Below are 22226 nucleotides of genomic sequence, written 5' to 3'. Positions count from 1 at the left end.
GTTGATAAGTGGAATCAGAGTCGAAATGGAGATTTGAATCTGTTAATGTGGCTTGAATTTTGGATATCTTTTATGGGCTCGATCTATGACCCAATCTGAAAAGCCCGCGTTGCGACCTGAATGAAATATTTTGGGAGGTCTGTGGTGGTAGCGGAGGGCATGGGCCGATAGGCCCATGCCCGAAGCCCACCACTGACCTCATTGGGGGGTGCGGGGGGCAACGCCCCCCCGCGGTACGGACCAGTATAAATATTGTATTTTCTGCCAATCTCGGCAGTTTTGTGAGAGGTTTGGGAAATCAAAGTGCGGCTAGGGTTTGGAGAGTTCTTGAGTGATTGTATCTCTCTTTTCATCATAGTGGAATTTTTTCTCTCGTGTCTTGCCCGTGGACGTAGGCTTTTCAGCCGAACCACGTAAATCCTGTGTTTGTTTTTCTTTCTCTTCTCTATTTTGTGTGATTGTACGAATCTGTGTGTGCCTTATATTTGTGCTTGTTATAACAGAATCCTTAGGGGAGAGTTGAGATTAGATTTTAGGAAGATTGCACTATTCCCATTCCACGCTAGAATCAGAATCAAAATGAAACTCCCCCCAACCAAATGGTTGGAATGAGAGTCATTTATTCTCATTCCAAACTCCAACTCCTGCAACCAAATACCCCCTAATTTATTTTGTTAGCCTTGGATACATTTTAATCCCTCTAAAATCCTATATTCTAACCCCCTTGATCCAATTCACACCTCTACCACAACTCTTTGAAACCTTTGATCATAACCCCAATCTCTACCCTTTCCATCTATTAATAAACTCATTCTTTTCATAAAAAGGGAAGAAAAATTAGACAATCTTCCAGGAATCATGCCAAAATAAATATCCTAAATCTAAGAAATCTCTTTCTTTCACATTCTTGTTCCGACCCTCCTCCACCTAAGGAAAATCCTGAATCTAACCATTAGTGCTTTTTATAACCCATTAGGAAAGCTTAGAATACATATCCTATCCTCTTAGTTAGGAGGCCTCTTTTAGCAAAGGCCCCAACCTAAAAGGATAGTTAGAAGAAGCAGCAAAGAAGGAGATCCTACACTAACCTTCCCTCCTCTCCTCCTCCTCCTCTCTCTTCTCCCTCTCCTCTTTTCTCTCTCTTTTTTTTTTCCATGTCTGGTAACTTTTAGGAGCACCAAAATATAGTTCAGGAATTGTGAACCTAGCCTTAGGACCCCTATCTAGGCCTCCATGCTGCATGCGCCAGGTGCAATTGGACCGCGTCAAATCCCATGGTGGATAACATGCCACGCTACCCCCTTGCATTTCACCAATTCCCGATTGCGTGCTATCCAGTGTGCATCTGCTCCGGGATTTGCCCTAGTTCACTTAAACTTGGTGCATGCAATAATTTCTCCCTATCTAGGGAGTGATTTAGTGCATTCTGTAGTCCTTCCCCAACACCAATATAGAAGCTTACCATTGCTTTATCCAATCCTTCTTAGCTAAATTTAAATGGCGACTCCATTGCTTAGCTTCACGAGGGGTAGCCTACACCTGACATTTCACTACATTCCTCAAGTATAGAAGCTGTCAAAATCTCAATATCGCAGCATTAATGATTCATATGTTAGGAAGGATACGTGATCAACTTTTTTTGAAGAATGAAATAGACCATAGCAAAGATCCTTTTACCCATACTGAACTTTACTTCAAAAAGACCTGAGCCAGCATATTTCTTTCCTCGCTGAATGGATGAATGAGCAAGACTTTTCCTCAGAAGTATTTTAAAGAAGAAAGTGAAACTGATCTATGATTATACTATTCCATTCACGGCTTATTTCGAGCCGTGATTCTGGTAACAAAGGTTATAATAAACTCTATGGATTTGACAATATTGTGGATTTGTATTCTGATTACATTCACTAGTTCTTAACATTAGTGACAGATAGTACACCGGGGAATTTCTACACTGAAAAGCATTACCAGAATGATTTGAATATATTCCAAAGCAGGATTAAAATTCAGGAAACCCTTTTTCTGTCAAAAATTTCTAATTCACAATCAAGATTCTTTTTCTTTCCTTAAAAAAATCAGTAGTTTCATATTAGATATGAGAGTTTTTTTTAGGACTTCTTTGGTTGTTAAGCAGAATAGGCTAAAAACTCAATGAAAGAAAAGCATGAGATGCATAAAAATCATGATTATGAACTAAGTTATGTTTGACGTAGAAATATTCATTTCCATGATTCCAGGGATTTCATGAATTTTCAACCGCAGAGAGGACATCGTAATTTTGCATCATGCCTTGATTTTGTTGTCAGATTATTAACAAGCAACTCCCATATCACATGCAAAGCGAAAAATGCAACAAATGTAAGACAGTCTATTCAAACACATTACATAGAATTGCTTGAGATGAGTTATATGCATCACCTCTAACTTCTTCACCAATTCCTTTGCTGTTGGAGCAGATACAATGATATGACGGGCATTTGGGTTAATGAAACCTTCCTCTACTGCTTTGTCAATGAAAGACAGCAAGGAGTTGTAGTATCCATCCACATTCAGCAATCCCACCTGTGGAGTACATGTAGATTTAAGTGAGATTTGGCATGCTTCCATGGTAGTATACCTGTGTCAATCAACGTATAATTACTCGTTGAATATTCACAAGAAGTCACCATGAACTGGAGAACTCAATATGCATATTTGATCATATCTTCAAATTCAATATTTGATTTTGTTATATATGTGTTCTTGTGCATGCTGCTTGCATGTGAGTGGATGGATTAACTCACAATGCAAAACCGGGAAGCAAGCATGCCGGCATGTAACAATGTAGACAACAATAACTAGTGCTGATAGAGCCAAAAATTTTTTAAATCAATTCAACAAAAACCGGTATCTTAACTAGTCCTGAGACTTTCAAACAAGATCTGCATTGATTTGTAATAGAAGCATCAAGAAATCCGACTCTTTTTTCAGGTTGGCTGGAAAAGATTCTAAACTATAAAAACACAGAAAATCAAGTGACAATGCCGAACCACATGAATTCATACACAACTAGCGACTGAAAGAATATGAGAGCAACATAACTTTTGCAATGCATTCATGGTTTCTTTAATTCATCACTCTCATGATGGCACAATTAATTTGCAAATGCACAATTTTCATAGTAACCTATTTCACACTGTGGTTAAGGATAAATAAGGTCTTTACCCCCACGAACAAAAAACAGAGATAGAGAAGGTCAAAGGTGAAAGCATCACAAAATTAGGGCAAAAGGAATGAAAATTGAATCCATGTCTAAGAACACCAATTAGTCTTTATATCTTCTTGATGCCCTTCATAACTATATTTAGTGCTCTTGCCATCAGAACTGATTCTCCAGTCCAAACAACTTTTGTAAAGCTAGTATATCTTAATTTCTTTCCTTTAAAGAGATGATGCTGTATTCTTGTTAATTTTATTGTTAATAGGTAAAGAAGCAAGGCTGAATCATCTCCTTAACTCATTTTTCTCACTTAATAAAAGGAACTCTCATTAAAATAATTAAAATGACACTAAAAAGTCATTACCGGCTTATCATGAATGCCTAACTGAGCCCATGTTATCACTTCAAGCAGCTCTTCAAGAGTTCCATATCCTCCTGCATTAAAATCTTAATCAGCTCTGTGATATAATGAGCCACCAATCTAATAATACTAGAAAAACTTCAGTTATTTTTACGTAATTTTTCTGCTGTAGTCATTTCAATTATCATGGGATAAGGCTATTATCTAAATTGTCATGATAGTCAACCGAGAGAAGTCCTTTGAACTTCTCTGTAAGCTGTATAAATTTGAATTATTAAGATCTGTAACACTAAGTTCTCAAGATAACTCATGATATGAAGCTAATCATAGTCAAAATCTCAAGTATTAGGATATTCTAGTAATGCCAATTTTGTACAGAGAAGACATCAAATACACTTCATGTTCCGGCAGATTCAGCATACGAAAGTATGGCATACTAAAAGTAATCATACCATCTTATCCAATCAAAGAACATGTTGGGCGTTCATCAGGAATTGTCAATTTTCAGTGGCAGAAATTGATGAACAGTGCTTTGTTTTAAGACTAATGGGACATGCTATTTCTACCATGCAAGTACATTTTCTCTTTATGTGGGTTTATCTTGGCCCATTGTAGAAAAAGAATATGCGACAATGACGGTGGTTTTATTGACATTTTAAATAGAGCCATAGAAAGCAATATCCCCTTTTTTGATCGAAAGAACCACTTTTCCCTGCTCTTGCCAAATACCAACTATTGGAAAATCCTTCCTATTTGATATTTAGATAACCAAAACTTGAAATCTTTACTGAAAATAAGAACGTCAGTGAAGCATATTAGCAGACAATCGAAAGGTTTGGCAGGATTATTTTGTTAAAAATAAATAAAGTTTAGACAAATCAACCAAAGCCACACTTTAAGGTAATGGCAATGTCTTAAGAACTTCTGAAGATCTTGCACACATCAACGGTGTCCAACAGACAGACAATTGAGAGAAGAGAAAAACAAGGTCATGATCCAGTTACGGTCCCAACAATTCAAGATCTTGGGCGAGGCACACAGACCTAATAACCTTTGGTAGTTTTTTTCCTCACAAAGTGGCTGCCCCATGACTCGAGTTCGGGCCATTGCACTTGTCAACTCAAACCTTTTATGATTGCACCAAGCGATGGCTCCCCAATATATTTTTTTCTAACATAAAATTGCGAGAAAAGAGACTAGAATATTTTTTTCCTTGAATTTAGCCATAGAATTCAAGGTTTTGAATAACACATCAATCCTGTTATAATAGTTCCATACACCCACTAGTTGTCTTAAAAAGCAAATTTTTAAATGACTAATATTAAATAATCACTGAATAAATGGCTATTATAGTGGTGTTGTGGTACAAATAATGAGTAATAAGGCGTTAGCATGTCTTTCTTTTTTTTTTTATAGATAAAATAATACATTTTGGAGTTGTACAATTATTTTTGGAGGGAATCTTGAGAAAAAATTAAAATTTAAAAATATTTTTATTTAAAAAAGAGCGCACGAAATGGCTATTATGCATGTTATGACAGTCCATTATAATGGAAAATAATGAACAATAACAGCTATTATAGTTTTCCAAGTTATTTATCCCAAAAACATAATGGGAGTGGCCAAAACTATAACAGCTATAATGCTATTATTTAAAACCGTGATGGAAATTCTGAATCTCCAAAAGAAAAGAAAAAAGATAGGTAGACTTTGTTAAAATGAAAAAAAGGAGGGAAAAAAAAGCTCGCCAGACATGCCAACAATAAAAACAAAATCATCCCCCGAAGCTGAAATAGCACGAGAATTTCCAATGTAGGTTTCTGCTTATCTCTTATTTCACTGCATTTAAATGTAGGTTTTTGAGAAAAGGCCATCTGAAGTCTATGTCATTATGTGGGAAGGGAGTACTAATCTTTCTTTTTTTTTTTTATGATAAAAGGAGGGACTACTAATCATGTCTTTTTCTTCCTTGATTTGCCTTGGAACTCTAGTTATGGCAGATGGAAATCCACAGGTTTATACACTAACCAGGCAAGGCTATGAAGGCATCAGATTGTCTAGCCATCTCCGCCTTCCTTTGGTGCATATCTGCAACAGCCTTCACTTCTCCTACAGTTTCCCCCGTAATCTGCAAAAAGGAAGCAACAAAGACCCCCACCAACAAAAAAAAGAAGGAAAATGTTTTACATAATATATCCCATTGATGATCGGTCTCAAATACACCATCCCAGTCCCCCAAACACACACACACACATATGGTAAGGCTGTAAACCTTTTCCAAAAGGCTTTTTAATAGATACTGTGCAGAGAAGCAATGTCGGATGTGGCAGGTCAAGGAAAGTGGAAAGACCTAATCAATCACCAGCCTCTCCGAAGGCTCTAAAAAACACAGAGATGCAGTCAAAATTCAAAATAGAAAACTGAAAGCGCTTTTAGAATCTGAATAAAGAAATGGTCATGGACTCGAACCAAAATGTAAGGTAAAAAGTGAAAACGACCCATTCATGTTGTTTTTGTCATATATAACCACAACTCAGCAGCGGCAAGGGGGAAGAAGCTAAAAAATAGTTATCCCTGATATCAGGGCAGCAGATCCCCGGAAGCCTTTGAAAAACTCCATACGGATTTAAGACGGCCACGTTATTTCCCGACGATAAAACAATACAAAAGAGGGGAAAACAACTAGAAGTTCAAAATTCATCAATAATTTTTAACTCAGCAGCAAGTAGCAGGAGTCAAAACCGGCAGACGATGAAATGTGCTCGAGGGAGAGATGAGAAGGTTTCTTTAATACGAAAGGGTTTATTTATTATCTGCCAAGAGAGCAGAAAGGGGTTTATTAATTTATCAGAAAAGAAAGAATGTCTTCTAGTCATAATAGCCGACATACCTCTCGGGGCATGAGAGTCTTAGGTATGACCCTGCAATGCATAGGGAGACAGTAACATTACGAAATGAGCTGCCGAGGAGCAAAACAACAACCCAAACGCTCGTGAAATTTCTTTCGCAGGATTGTACTTGGTTCCATAAATAATTGTCTTTTTTTCCCCAGAAAACAACATAAGATGATGAATTGCATACAAGGATATCAACTCACCCGATGACATGCCTCCCACCATCATGAACGGCTTGGGAAACCAAACCCATCAAACCGACACTACCCCCACCATAAACCAGATCGATGTTCCCCGACACCTGAAACCAACCAAACCATTCAGCACCCTGAAAAGGGAAAAAGGCATATATACGAATGTTATGTTATCGTTATAATAACACATATTTCTGTCGTTCCCTGCGATCTAGCGCAACCGTGTCATAGCTCACCAGCGCTTCCTGCACCGCCTTCTAAATCACGTTGCCACATGTGTCAGAAAACGAAACAGGGGAATAGAACTCTTGAATGAATCACGGAGCATGTATTTAAATACACGTTTCGGAGAGAGAAGAATGTATGATTTCACCGGCGGCTTACTCACTGTGTTCCATTAATGAGGTTTTATGAATTCAACGAGCCAGAGGTTGATGGCTATCCAGGTCATTCGGGAATTCCAGCCATGAGGTTTTATGGAGGAGGTAAAAAGTGTAGGAGAAGTTCCAACATAACACTGTAGAGTCGATGATAAGATAAAGTGCACCCATTTGAGTCACCTAAGATAGCAACACAAATTTCAAAACATATCTCATCTGGTGAGGTAGCTCCATGGTGCCGAAATGTACAAATCTACTCTGCCTCTGAGACGCGCACATAAACAGAACGAGAGAGAGAGAGAGAGAGAGAGACCAATTTGCAAGAAGCTGATGAACATGAATCAGAAGACAGACCCGCGACACAAATTTTACCGGTCTATTCAGCACGAGGAAAGCTAGGGAGGATGGCCAAGGATGTACTCCATTATCAACCGTAATCTTTCCAGTTTCTAGATGCAGCAAAACTGCGGAAGGTCAAAACTCGAGCAAGAACCATGCAGCAACAAGCAGCCAAGGAAAGGAAACCGAAAGCTAGAAATGAAGCACGCACCAGGTTCGGAGAAGGTGATACGAGAGCGTACCAATTCCTTGCCGAGCTCCACTGCAGCATCCTGGTAGCTTCTCTTCTTCCCCTGGCTGCTGCCACAGAAGACGCATATCCTTTTGAATTTGGACCGTCTCGTTTCCTGCTCCCCCTCCATTGCTCCTGCCTTCCCTTCTCCCCTTTCTCCGGCCTCGCTTACACTACGATTTGGACATCGGCCTCGGCCACTTTCTAGTGCGCCCTCCGTGCCTGTATATCAAAGGAAGCACACGTGCTCGCCACCACGGACGCCACACGCACGGCGCACGATGGACCGGTATGAAAAGAGGGGGCCCCCGGCCCCGCCCCCGTGTTCCCCCCTCTTCTTCTTTAGCCATCTCGTCCATGTCACTGCGGCTGGGTTTCCTCAAACATGAGAAGAGAATGAATGAGTCGGACGCACCAGGAAAGTTGGAACATTCATTAAATGTGTTGGGCTTTTGCCCTAGCTCCCATTCTGCCTCCATGCGCGGCAGAAGCAGAAGCAGAAGCAGAAGCAGAAGCTATATATATTTATGGATATGGATTCAAATATGACATAATATATAATTAAAGACGTCCATATATCGGAGGTCAAGTATTATCTCGGGAGCATTCCATAAAATCATATGAAAGTTCGTATGAGACGGCTCGATCCAGACAGGCCCTTAGATAAAATGGAGATAAATGATCTAAAAAGAGTACATATCTCTGGGACAGCGAGCGACCAACCTCCATTCTGCCGCCAAAAGCAACCAACCACCCAGCCAAGCTAGCTACCCCAGCAGCTAGCAGATGGGACAGCCATGTTCGTGTTCATGGTAAACATGGACGGTAACCAAGCATTCCAAAATTCAGATTGGAGGCAAACCCAATTACAGAAACACATCCGACATTTTTCATTAATTTTTACGTTATAAATGAGTCATGAGACCTGTTTTTCCATCCGTGTTCAGGCTATATATGTATATATCTCGGTATGGATAAAATTTGCAGATAATGTTTGTTCGCACTTCAATCCAAGTCTTATTCGATCTTTCTATTCGCCAACCTTGAGACTTGCAACCATGTGTCCATAGAAATGATTGGGGTTTTCCACTCATCACTTGATTGCTGTGTATTTGTTGTTTAGGAAACACGAGGGAGCAGAGCATGCCTCGTGTGTGAGAGAACAAAAACTATGTCTACATATGCTCGTGTGCTTATTTACTTGGTTGTGGAAACCTGAATGGGGGAAGAGAGAGGGAGGGGGACCACACCCTCAGCCTCATCGATAGTCTTCAACACACGCAGGGGGTGGAGATACATATATAGTTGGCTCTCCGATGTAACGATGTTGCTCTAAGATATAAAATTATTAAAAAAGAAAAGAAAAGAAAAGAAAAAAAACATATTGCACATACAGGAGAGGTCCATATTTGGAAGGCAACTCATCTGGTTTTATTTATCCTTGGCCAGCCTATATACCCCCTGCTGGACACCCTTGCCACATGCGGAGGAAACATCTGTAAATATTATTCAACACGCCCTCCCCATCCCCCCATACCTCCAACCCCTCTCACCAGACCAAGCATGCTATCCCCCATCCACGCCATCCATTCCACCGATTGCTTTGCCAACCTTCTCCCCCCGCCATCATTCCTCCCCTTCTCCAATACCTATACATATAAAAAATCTCAACCCATATCCCATCTCCTCTATAAAATCCCCTTCATATATTTTAATCCAAATACCATTCCCCAAGGTTATAGGAACCAAACACTTGCCCTCGGAATATGTTTTGAGATCCCCAAAACACTTGCTCTCCACCTACTCCCTTCCTATCCATCCCCTTCTCTTCATCCGCTGCAAGCAGACGCCCCTTTCTGAAGAGACTGAACGTACGCTCAACGAGTTCCATATTTCCTTGATTCGAACTTTTGTCTGCTAGTGCTTGGATAATAATAACCATATATATGCTTCGAGCCAGAACCAGAAAAAACGCAGTAACATGACACCATATAAAGCTTACTTTATAGTAGTAGACTGATACATACATTTTGCGAAATAAATATAAAAACGTTGTCAATTATTTTCAGTTCGATGCGCGATGTGCTGCATTAGTACCATACTCCTCGTGTCATGTGTAACGAGGAATTTCACTCATATCTCAAATAGTTTTTCCTGTGGTTGCACTGCTGCATCTTTCAGTCTGCTCGTCCTTCTCATCACGTTCTCCAATCCGAGAAGATACTTTTGGCCCTCCCAATGACCGACCTTGCGCTAATGGCGTTTCCCTTTCCCGATGCTCCTATACGGTTTCAGGGTCATAATTTGCTAGTTCGTACCAGCCAGTATGCAGCAACAAGAAATGGAATCGCCTGCCACATATCTCTCTCTCTCTCTCTCCTCTCTCTCTCTCTCTAGAGAGGTCGAGATCGAGATCGAGATCGAGAGAACTGGACTTGTTGGAAATTTTCTAGGAGTGTATCGGACGGTACCTCGTTGCTTGCACGATTGAAATGAGATATGTTGGGATATATCGATCGATTCTTCTGTACCGATTTATTTTCGGATCTATCCGATTTTATCGATCGAATCGATCGATGGCTTCAATAATAACTGCCGACAAAGATTTTCAACGATATCCGATCGAAGATATATCGGTCAAACAGATTCGTACTATTTTTCGACCGATTAAGTGGTCGAGTTCAAATCTCGATCCACTGTCGGAGATGACAGCCGACGTCCGACTTTCACAGGGCACCAAATCAGTCGATGGTGTCTCTGGACCATCATCCGACGTCTTAGCAGCCGAATATCGATATGTGGTCGACCAGACCATCTAAATACCGTACGATCGCTATGGACAGTTGTCCTGTCAAGGACATGCGGCACGGCCGCCCTGGGGCAATATCCTGCCGAGAACATGGATTGATCCCAATGACTTGACAGCCCACGACGACTTGACAATCCATGGTGATTTGACAACTCCTCAGTTGTCTACACCATTAATGATGGGGCCATACCGCATTCTACTATAAAATGGGTAAGGCAACAGTATTGGTAAGGACTAAGTTCCAAGTCCTAAGGTCCCAAGCGCTGGGTCTCGAGAAGCGCCTCTTAGCTCTTGAGCTCCCTTTCTCTTTCCCTCTCTTCCGCTGAGCCTCTGATTTTCCACTGTTGCCTAGTCTCCTCTCTGACTTGACCGTCGGAGGATCCCCACCGGAGGCATCTCCGGCTTGTGTGGACTTCTCTTGCAGGTGCGCGATGCCGGTGATCGAACAACGGGGGGATTGGCTGCAACAGATTTTGGCGCGCCAAGAAGAAAAATTCGACAGAGGTAAGCCAGCGAGCTCCACAGAGCTCGAAAAGTCTCTCGAAATGACGAAAACCAGAACTCAGCGATCGAGAGCTATCGGGTCGGTGAGACACTCTTCCCACCGGGAAGAGACCCCTCCTTCACCGTCCATGGTAGAGCCCAGCTCTCCCCATCCGGTGGTAACCACGGAGGTGCAGATCGCGACAATCGTGCGGCAGATAACCGTTTTGACGGACGCGGTCAAAAATCTCCAATAGCAACCGATTCAGTTGTCGCAACTGCCGGCGGAACAACCGACGGTGCACCCTATGCCGTCCAGAAGCAGCCGCCGACGTCCGCGTCAACTTTCGTCTCCTCCTCAAGAGCAGCCGTCTCAGCACTCCTACCGAGAAAGGGAGAGACGGCCACGCGCGACACCCACCGGTCTTGACGTCCTTCTCTTTCCAGCTGGAGCAGGCGAGGAAGGAGAAGCTGTCGCGGACACCGTCCGCCTCACTCTCGAGCTCATCGGAGGTTCGACCCCCGGGGTTTCGCAACATCGATGGTTGGACGATTACGAATGTAGGTTCGAAGAAATCGACCGTCGCTTGTCTAGTTCCAAGTGGATGGTCAGAAGTCTTCGAACGACGTTGACTTCCGAACCACCCAACCTCTCTTTCGATTTGTCTTCGACGAACCGATCCCTAGCCGGTTCAAGATGCCTCATGTGGAGCCCTACGACAGCTCCACAGACCCTGTTGACCATCTGGAGAGCTACAAAGCTCTCATGATGATTCAGGGGAAATCGATGCCCTCCTTTGCATCGACTTCCCCATCACGCTCCGTAAGCTGCCAGGGCCTGGTACTCCGACCTCCGCTCAGGGAGTATCCACTCTTTCGGGCAGCTCGAGCATTCTTTCGTGGCTCACTTCAGTACCAGCCGGAAGCCGCCGCGAACCTCGGACAGTCTTTTCTCCCTCAAACAGGGAGAAAATGAGACGTTCTGACATTTTGTGGCCCGATTCAATGCGGCCACACTTGAGATCCGGGACCTCAACGAAGATATGGCTATCTCAGCCATGAAGAGGGGGCTAAGGGGATCCCGATTCACATATTCTTTGGACAAGACCCTCCCCCGGACGTATGCCGAACTGTTGGAGCGCGCATACAAATACATGCGCCGAATGAAGGAGCTTCCGACGCCTAACCGAAGGCGCAGGCCAAAAGGAGAAGCAGAAGAAAAGTCGGACTGCTGCTGAACCCAGCAGGCCCCCGACCGATAAGCGGATCTCGCCCCGACGATGGAGTCCGAGATCGCCCCGATGCCGGAGTCCGAGATCGACGCATCGCAGGTATGACTCCTATACTCCTCTTTCTGCTCCTCGTGTGCAGATCCTGATGAAGATCGAAGGAGCGGAATACCAGCGATGGCCCCCACCTCTGAAGGCAAAGGGTCTCGATCGGAGAAGATACTGTCAGTTCCATCGGGGTCACGGTTATACCACCGAGCAATGCATCCAACTCAAGGATGAAATAGGGCCCTCATACGATGAGGGTATCTCGAAAAGTACCGAAGGGACCCACCGGCTCGGCCCCTTCCTGACCAACAATCCCAACCGACTGAAGAGGCGGCGAATGATCAACCTACTGCTGGAGTCATCAACATGATTTCCAGACGACTGGATCGAGGGACGACTGAAGAGGAGTCGACGAAGAGGCCGCACCAGAACAATGTAATCTTCACAGATGAGGATGCTCGAGGAATCCAAACTCCCATGATGACACTGTAGTTGTCTCGACGATGATAGCAAACTATAATGTAAAAAAGATTCTTATAGATAATGGAAGCTCAACTAATGTTTTGTTTTACTCGATCTTTTTCCGAATGCGACTGTTGACCGACCGACTTAGGAGAGTCTTTGCGCCCCTAGTGGTTTTACCGGGGAAGCCGTTACGGTGGAAGAAGAAATTACTCTTCCCGTGATGGCTGGGACCGAGCCCAGACAAACACCATCCATACGACATTCATGATCGTCCAAGTACTTTCGGCTTACAACACCATACTTGGAAGATCCAGACTAAACGCCCTCAGGGCGATAGTCTCGATGTACCACTTGCTGGTCCGGTTTCCAACTAAAAATGAAGCTGGAGAGATGCACGGGGATCAACAACTCGCTTGACAATGCTTCCAAATCTCTACTCAAAGCAATGAATCTAAGGACTCCCTAACGGTCGACAAGCTGGACCAACGGAAGAGGAGAGGGGTGAACCGGCTGAACAGCTGATTTCCATCCCGATGACCAAGAATCCTGAACAGGTCGTCTGGATCGGGTCGCAGTTGTTCAACCCAGAGCGACGGCAACTGATAGAACTGTTGAAACTAACACCGACGTATTCGCTTGGTCGGCAGCAGATATGTCCAGCATACCTCTGCAAACAATGACTCACCGACTCAACATCGCCCCTGGTGCAAAGTCGGTGAGACAAAAAAAATGGGCCTTCACCCCCGAAAGGCAGAAGGCCATCGACGAAAAGTGGACAAGCTACTCAAGACGGACTTCATCAGAGAAACCACATATCCCGACTGGCTTGCAAATATCATCGTGGTGAAGAAAGCCAACGAAAAGTGGAGGATCTGCATCGACTACACCGATTGAATCGGGCCTGCTCGAAGGATAGCTTTCCCTTGTCGAAGATCGACCAATTGGTGGATGCGACGTCCGACTATCGATTGCTCAGCTTCATGGATGCCTTCATCGGGTATAACCAGATTCGGTTGGTGCCTGAGGACGAAGAGCATACGGCTTCGTGATCGCCAAGGGCCTCTACTGCTACAAAGTGATGCCCTTCAGTCTGAAGAATACCGGAGCCACCTACCAATACCTCGTCAATAAGATTTTCAAAGATCAAATCGGGTGAAACATGAAAGTATACGTGGATGACATGCTGGTGAAGAGCGCACAGGCTTCAGACCATGCCCAAGACTTGGAAGAAATCTTTCGCACTCTTCGACGGTATCGGATGAAGCTGAATCCGACTAAGTGCGCCTTCGGGGTAGCTTCGAAGAAGTTTCTCGAATTTTTCATTTCTCAATGCGGAATCGAGGCTAACCCCGAGAAGATAAAGACGATCATCGACATGCGGCACCCGAACATCAAAAAAGATGTGCAGCAGCTCAACGAAAAAGTCATCGCGCTCAGTCGATTCATCTCTCGGTCGGCTGAGAGATGCCTCCCATTCTTTAAAACCCTGAGGCAGAAGAAAGACTTTTCTTGGCCGAATGAGTGCCGGCAAGCCTTTGAAGATTTAAAGAATTACCTGGCTTCTCCGCCCCTACTTGCAAAGCCAGAGGTCGGAGAAACATTATACCTTTATTTGGCCACCGCCCCTGAGGCTGTTAGTTCGGTACTCATCCGGGAGAACTAGAGCCAAACTCACCAGCCTGTATATTATACCAGCAAAGTGCTCCGCGGGGCTGAAACTCGATACTCGAGGGCGGAGAAGATGATATTTGCCCTGGTCATATCTACGCAACGACTCCGTCCGTATTTTCAAGCACACGCCATCGTGGTCCTCATCGACCAGCCTCTAAGGACGATCCTCCACTGCCCCGACACATCGGGATGACTGGCGAAATGGGCGGTGAGGCTAAGCGAGTTTGACATCCAGTACCGACCACGACCTGCTTTGAAAGTCCAAGTCTTGGCTGACTTTATTGCGGAATGCCTGACAACCGACCAAATGTCAGAAGACGGGAGCTCCAAAGAGGCTGCGACTTCTGAATTCGACCCCGGGTCAACCTGGGTGTTACATATAGATGGAGCTTTCAATGTCCAAGGGAGCGGGGCCGGGTTCCTGCTCACCAACTCGGAGGGAGTGGTTATCGAGTACGCCCTCCGATTCAACTTCAAAGCTTCCAATAATCAAGCCGAGTATGAAGCGCTTCTCGCCGGCTTGAGAGTGGTGAAGGAGCTCGGAATCGACAGCCTCAGAGTCTTTTCCGACTCTCAGCTGATTGTGGGGCAAGTCAAAGGCGAATTCGAAGTACGGGACCCGACCATGGCGAAATATCTTCAGAAGGTGAGAGATCTTGTGGCACACCTTGAGTATTTCGAGATCACCCACATTCCCAGATCGGAGAATGCTCGGGCCGACACACTCTCCAGGCTCGCGACATCCGCCTACGGCACTTTGGGCCGGACATTTGTGGAGAGTCTCGAGCAATCGAGCATCGACAGGGCTGAGGAGGTGCTACAATGACGACCGAGCCAAGCTGGATGGACCCGATCGTTCAGTACCTGACTGACGGAACAAGCCCTGAAGATTTCGTGGAAGCCAAGCGACTCCGGTGGGCGGCCTCCAGTATGTGATGATGGACGGACGACTCTACAAAAGGTCGTTCTCCCTTCCCTTGCTACGGTGGTTGGGACCGACGGATGCAGAGTACGCACTCAGAGAGGTGCATGAAGGGATCTGCGGGAGTCACCTGGGGGGCAAATCCTTGGCCTACAAATTTTGCGGCAAGGTTACTACTGGCCCACCATGAAAAAAGATGCAGCTGACTTGGTTCGGAGGTGTGAGCTATATCAGAAGTATGCCAACTTACAACACCGGCCCGCCAACCAACTGACTGCCATTATCGCCCCATGGCCCTTCGCCCAATGGGGATCGATATACTCGGCCCTTTCCCTCCGACGTCTGGCCAAAGAAAGTTTATAGTTGTCGCGATCGACTACTTCACCAAGTGGGTGGAGGCCGAACCTCTGGTGCAAATTACCGAGCGTAAGATAGAGAACTTTGTCCAGAAGTCCATCATCTTTAGGTTCGGACTACTGCACTCCATCATCACTGACAACGGACGGCAGTTCGACAACAATGATTTCAGAGAGTTTTGTGCGAGATTTCATATCACGCACAGGCTAACCTCGGTCGGCCATCCACAGTCCAATGGGGAAGTCGAAGTCACCAACCAAATCATTCTGCATGGGTTGAAAATTCGACTGAATGAAGTCAGAGGCCTCTGGTTCGAAGAGTTGCATTCGGTCCTGTGGGCATACCGAACGACGCCCCGGGCCCCGATCGGAGAATCTCCTTTCAACCTGACCTATGGGACCGAGGCAATGATCCCACTGGAGATCGGGCTACCATCGACTAGAGTTGAGCAATACTGTGAACCGGATAACTCCGAGTGTCGAAGAGCCGACTTGGACCTCCTGCCCGAGCTCCAACGCGAAGCTCAACTCCGTTTGACTTCCTATCGACAAAGAGTGGCCCGATACTACAACGCTAAAGTCAAGCAGAAATCTTTCAGACCCGGAGATCTGATTTTGAGGAAGGTAGAAGTCTCGAAGCCTCAGGATCAAGAAAAACTGTCCCCGAATTGGAAAGGACCCTACAAGATTGCAGACATCTGCAGGCCGGGCGCCTACCGACTTGAAACCCTGGAAGGGACGGTCATTCTCCGGACTTCGAATGCTGACAACCTGAAGTTGTATTACCAATGTACTGTGTATGCCCTTCTTGCTCGGAATACAATACAATTTCAAAACTCCAGAGTCTACAAAGTTCGGCTCCTCGTCGAAGGTCAGCCCGTGTCAGAAATACGAGCCTCAACGTTTCAACTTGATCCTAACGTCTCGTTGGGAATCTAGACTCGATCGTCGAATCTACGACTCGATCGTCGAATCTACGACTCGATCGTCGAATCTATGACTCGATCACCGAATCTACGACTCGATCATCGAATCTACGATTTTACGCCGAATCTACGATGCTGAATCACCGAATCTACCATCCGATCGTCGAATCTGCACCGAGCCTACGGCTTGATCGTCGAACCAACGGCTTTCGCCTCTAAAGGCAAAGGGCTTCGACCAATGCAACTAGCTAACTTGCCCACTTGGCTTTGACTGAAGGGCAAAACGCCAAGATGACCGCGACGTACCCATCCGACCAAGGTCTGGGCCACGGGTATTCGACTCGCGACATATTGACCTGGTTACGACCGATCGAAGGATATTCGGCTTGCCACCATTTATCATGCACCACGATGTACCCGCCCGACCAAGATCTGGGCAACGGGTATTTGACTTACGACAAACTGACTTGGTTACGATCGATCGAGGGATATTCGGCTTGCCATCGTTTATCATGCGTCCCGACATATACGCCCGACCAAGGGCCGGACAATAGATATTCAACTCTTCATCGTTATCCTATCCGAATATGTCGGACACTACTCGACTACCTGACTCTACGGAATGATCGTGCCAATGGGCTACATTCGCTAATCGGTCGACACTCGGCATGACGTACACGCTCGATCAAGGTCTGGGCGGTGGATGCTAGACCCTACCGAACGTCCTAATGAGATATGTCGAAGCTACGACCTATGCACTCGGAGATGGTTCGGACGATCAAACACATTCAACCACACGCGAGAAAAAGTATGAAAAGTCTTTGACTTTGCTAAGTTAAAATTGGGCCAAAGCCCGGTTACAAAAATGGATCGAAGCCCAGTTACAAAATTGGGACGAAGCCCGATTACAAATATCAAAGATAAAACAAAAATAAAAAATACAAAGGTAACGGAGCAGATACTCCGACTATTCATCGGAGTCGACTTCTTGCACCGGTGGAGTTCGGGAGCAACCGACGTGCCTGCTCGGGTGGGGAGGGACCAGGGGTTGGAGCGCCTCATCCTCGGCAGCTCGTTCCGTCGGCAGTGGGTCGGCCTCCTCCTCTGTGGCTTGGTCCTTCGACCCTGGAGGGACGATGCCGCTCAAGTTAAGCTCCGGATGCAGACCCTGAATCGCATCTCGGGCATCATCGTACCCCACCCAATAGGAGGCAAAGCCGCTCTCGAGGAGCTCCTCCCGGTACTCGTTCGAGCCACGGAAGTCCTCCACCGCCCGACTCAGTGCCTCCTTGGCCGACTCCACCTCCGCTTCGCTATGTCGGCATCGGCTTGGGCGGAGGACAAGTTCTCCTCGATCTTGGCCAAGTTCTCCAGGCTAACGTGAAGCTGTTCGCGCTCGGCCTCGAGCTCCTTGACACAACCGTCCCGCTCCCGCCGCAGTCGGTGAACGGAGCGGGTCTTGCGCTGGATCTGCTCACGGGCTGACTGAAGCTCGGCCTCCGAGGCGGCTACGCCATTGGTGAGTCGAAAGATTTTCTCCTCGAGCCTAGCCTCACGATCGACCGACAGCTTCAGCTGGTCGACCAACGTCGCCTTCTCAGCCTTGACGATCTCGGCCCTTCTCTTCCAGGCCATCCGAAAGTCGCTGAACCTCCGATACTCGACCTCCAGCTCGGACATATTGTAGATCAGCTACAGGCAGAAGGTCGGTTGTCAGAAAACTAGACTAATAGAAAACAATAATGAAGAGGAAAGAGGAGGAGCTCACCTGGATCATAGTCGGGTAAAAAGAAGAAAGCATATCGGACACCAGCCAACTCTTCATGATCTCCTGGTCGGCCGGGAGAATGGTCGCCTGGCACAACCTCCTGGCCAAATCATGGTTGGCCAAGACCGACGCTCCTTCGGGAAGTTGGACGCTGGATGACGCGGTGCGATCGACCGACCTTGTATCGTCGCCCGGTGCCATCGGAGCCTTCCCTCGTTCAGCCATCCAGGCTCGAAAATCAGAGAGAGATGGGAAGCTCGAGCTCGATGGGTCCCTCCCGAGGCCACGACGCCCGCCGCCGCAGGTCGTTCGGGCTCACGTGCTTCGCCCGAACCTCTTCCGTGGGTGGGGGAGCCGACGCTCCTTCGGCTGCCCCCTCAACCACCCCTTCCTCAGACGGCGCTTCGGGTGGCACCGACAGGGCGATGACTGGCTCGTAACCCGATGCATGTTCAGTGTCGGGCTGTGCTGCCGCCGTCGTGATGTCGGTCGGCGATGCTATCTGGGGCCTCTTGAGAGGCCGCGAAGGTCCGACCCCGGGTGACGGTCTCTTCCTCGCCGTATGTTGCCGAATGTTGGCATCGGTCAGCCTCACTCTCGACGGCATCCTTGTAATTTCAACGAAGGGTCAGCACAAGTCCAAAGACGGACAGAAAAGATAAAGGACAACCGACAGACCGAGATGTACCTAAACGAGGAACCGAACTCAGGCCGGCGTCATACAGAGCTTGCTCGGTGACGAGCTCCCTCTGCTTCGGCACTGATACGTCCTTCAGTCGATGAAAGTCCTCTCGGTCTCCATTCTCCACCCGACTGTTTTCATTCGGCTGAGTCCGAGGATCGCCCCAGTGGGAAGGGAACTCCCAAGGTCGTGAAGAGGAAGCAAAAAAAAATTGGTTCTTCTACCCGTGGATCGACGATGGAAGATCGATGATAAACGAAAGATCCTTCCGGAGATTGAAGAACCACCACCCTCGGACTTTCGGGTGGGGTCGGAGGACGAAGAACACCCGGAAGAGAGAAATACAAGGAAAGGTCGGCAAAAGCCGACACAGCAATGCAAAAATGATTATCAACCGGATTGAGTTCGGCGCCAGCTGCGCCGGACAAAGCCCGTAGTAATCTAAGACGTTCTGGACGAACTCCGGAATCGAAAAACGAAGACCTGCCCGAAGGTCCTCGACATAAAAGGCCACCTGGCCAGGAGGCGGGTTGCTAATCCGACCCTCAGCCCCAGGGGCGAAGAGCTCGAACTGCTTCGGGATACTGTACTGCTCCCTGAGCTGTTCGACGTTTGTCCCGAAAGTGAAGAAACCTCCACCTCCGGAGTCGACGGAATCGTCGGTCGGGTTTCCCGACTGATTTCCTCGAGGAGAGGTCCTAGCCATAACACTGCCCCAAAAGAAGAACAAAGGAAAAAATAGCAGAGAAGAAAGGAGGCAAAGAAACAGGCACAGAAAGAAAAACTTCGAAAGGAGCTTTCAAAGGGAGAGCACGAAGACAACTACCTGAGACTGGGGGACAACTCGACAGAGCCTCAGCGTCAGGAGCAGATTTACAGCAAAAGTAAAGTTTTGGATGTAAGTGGCCACGTATATATAAGGCCCTTCAATGGTCGAGATGAAAGTGCGTCGGACGAGGGCTTCCCAGATGCCGACATGTGGCAGCGCCTGGCCCTTCTTCGGTCTGACGGTCCGACGCACCTGCTCCCAGATCGAGCCACGTCGCCTCCATCCGTGTGAACGGTTTCGGCCTAATGGCCCCCTGACACGTGGCGGAAAAAATCGCATCTCGAAATTCGTTAACCGACGGTGGTTCGTGTTCTCAAGGAGACGGCGGTTCGTGTTCCCAAGAAGACTGTAGTTCACATTCCCAATGGGACGTCTGACATCGGATCGTTCGTTGATACGATCGCCAGAGTCAGAGCATGACGTGATGAATAACCACTCCTTTCGCCCGAAGCCGTCGCCCACGTGGAAGCACTGGCCAATACGCCATCCGACTCAGGAGTGGGGGGGCAACTGTTGGGATATATCGACCGACCCCTCTGCGCCGACCTACTCTCGGATCTGTCCGACCGACGCCAGACTCTGCCGACCGGACCGACCGACGACTCCGACAATGACTGCCGGCAAGGGCCTTCGACGATATCCGACCGAAGGTATGTCGGCTGAACAGACTCATACTGTTTCCCGACCGGCCAAGCGATCGAGCCCAAATCATCGACCCACTGTCGGGGGTAGCAGCCGACGTCCAACTTCGCAAGGCACCAGACCAGCCGATGGTGTCCCTGGGCCATCACCCGACGTCTCGGCAGCCGAATACTGACATGTGGTCGGCCAGACCACCCAAACGCCGTACGACCGCTATGGGCAGTTGTCCTGTCAAGGACATGCGGCACGACTGCCCTGGAGCATTATTCTGCGAGGATATGGATTGATCCCAGTGATTTGACAGCCCACGACGACTTGACAGTCCGCGGTGATTTGACAACTCCTCAGTTGTCTGCACCATTAATGATGGGGCCATACCACATTCTACTATAAAACAGGATAAGACAACAGTATTGGTAAGGACTAAGTTCCAAATCCTAAGGTCCCAAGCGCTGGGTCTCGAGAAGCGCCTCTTAGCTCTTGAGCTCCCTTTCTCTTTCCCTCTCTCCGCTGAGCCTCTGATTTTTCATTGTTGCTTAGTCTCCTCTCTGACTTGACCGTCGGAGGGTCTCCGCCGGAGGCATCTCCGATCTGTGCGGACTTCTCTTACAGGTGCGCGACGCTGGTGATCGGACGACGGGGGAATTGGCCGCAATAGGATAAATAACCACGTGGTGCCCTGATTCACTTGATTCATGTTTCGGTTTATGGTTGCAGTATTCGATTTATAGCTTAATCTCGGGAAGCTGAAGATCTAGATCTTTGTACATCTTACCACTGCTTAACAAGGGACCCTCGTACTGAACATACATCTTAGATACAACTACGAGCAAGCACAAGATTGACTTCAGGATAACGCTCCTGACACACTTGTGGGGAAGACGGTGCAGACCAACCGTCTAATAACCTAGTAGCTTCAGGGTGGAATGCTCAAGATTGTTTCAAAGTGTGACAATGCTCTAATTTACTCTTCAAGAATTAAGCATAAAATTGTACTCCTAAGAATCCAGCGTAACATTTGAACTCCTAAGAATTAAGCATAAAATTTACTGATATGCAATGCAATATCCACCATCTCTCAACACAAACCACAAACTAAAAATCGTCGCCAAGTTTTTCATCCCTGGGTTTTAGCCAAGTAGTAGAAGTTCCTTGGTAACAGCCACCCGGGTGGTCCTACTGCTGGCCTTTCAAGAAAAATAAGGAAGTGGAAGTAGGACAGAACCAAAAGCAGTTTGTCCCGTCTTTTGACTCCAACCACCGACCATCCTTCGAATTTGTCCGTGGAATGCTTGTCTGCTAGGACTGAGAGTGAAAACAAGTAGGCGAAAGAGGATGGAAGACTGATGGATCAGCAGCAACTGAGAGCACCTAGCTTAAAGTCGACGCTGTGTGGAAAAAACTGGCACGGGATGATGGAAATTTTGTATGCTCCGGGGCGCGCCAGTTATTTTATAGCTCAGTTATCAGACTCGAGCATTGGAAGTTTTGAGTAGGACAATTCGTTGGCTGAAAAACTGGTAGGTCACTTCAAACTTGACATATAATGGGTTGATAATATTCCATACTTTAACCGAGTTGCCAATAAAAAAGGGTACCCATAAACTCTAGTATCGGTGAAAGACTGGCCATTATATACTTTTACCGAAAGATACAGCTAGGATTTAGGTCTATTAGAGGGGCATCGCACTGTATAGCTAATGCAAGATTGATGATTCGCAGTTGGTTATTCATCAGGTCAATTATGCGATTTTTTGTAATGTAAACTCAAAAGTGAGAAGTCATATTTTCTTTCTT

The 22226-nt window shown here is 46.7% G+C and overlaps 1 protein-coding gene across 1 annotated transcript; it reads right to left on the bottom strand.

The window, feature by feature from the left end:
- Window positions 1-2218: 2218 nt before the first annotated feature.
- On the bottom strand, window positions 2219-8092 carry LOC140854396 (cytokinin riboside 5'-monophosphate phosphoribohydrolase LOG3-like). Its single transcript, XM_073250389.1, has 6 exons — window positions 7610-8092; window positions 6658-6755; window positions 6451-6481; window positions 5589-5688; window positions 3564-3634; window positions 2219-2562 (listed from the first exon to the last, which is right to left on the bottom strand). The coding sequence occupies exons 1-6, from the start codon at window positions 7727-7729 to the stop codon at window positions 2311-2313; spliced, it is 672 nt and encodes a 223-aa protein (XP_073106490.1). The 5' UTR covers window positions 7730-8092; the 3' UTR covers window positions 2219-2310.
- Window positions 8093-22226: the final 14134 nt, after the last annotated feature.

The sequence above is a fragment of the Elaeis guineensis genome, chromosome 16 (assembly GCF_000442705.2).
Source record: "Elaeis guineensis isolate ETL-2024a chromosome 16, EG11, whole genome shotgun sequence".
Lineage (NCBI taxonomy): Eukaryota > Viridiplantae > Streptophyta > Magnoliopsida > Arecales > Arecaceae > Elaeis > Elaeis guineensis.
Note: the sequence above shows the minus strand (reverse complement) of the source record. Positions and strands in the feature narration are given on the sequence as shown.

What these genes read in the sequence shown, in the direction of transcription:
- LOC140854396 (XM_073250389.1), bottom strand. Translation starts at nt 7,729, where the DNA reads ATGGAGGGGGAGCAGGAAACGAGACGGTCCAAATTCAAAAGGATATGC. An exon ending in GGTGGGAGGCATGTCATCGG is followed by an intron (nt 6,482 to 6,657) that starts GTGAGTTGATAT and finishes TATGCATTGCAG; the next exon opens with GGTCATACCTAAGACTCTCA. An exon ending in TGCCTTCATAGCCTTGCCTG is followed by an intron (nt 3,635 to 5,588) that starts GTTAGTGTATAA and finishes ATTTTAATGCAG; the next exon opens with GAGGATATGGAACTCTTGAA.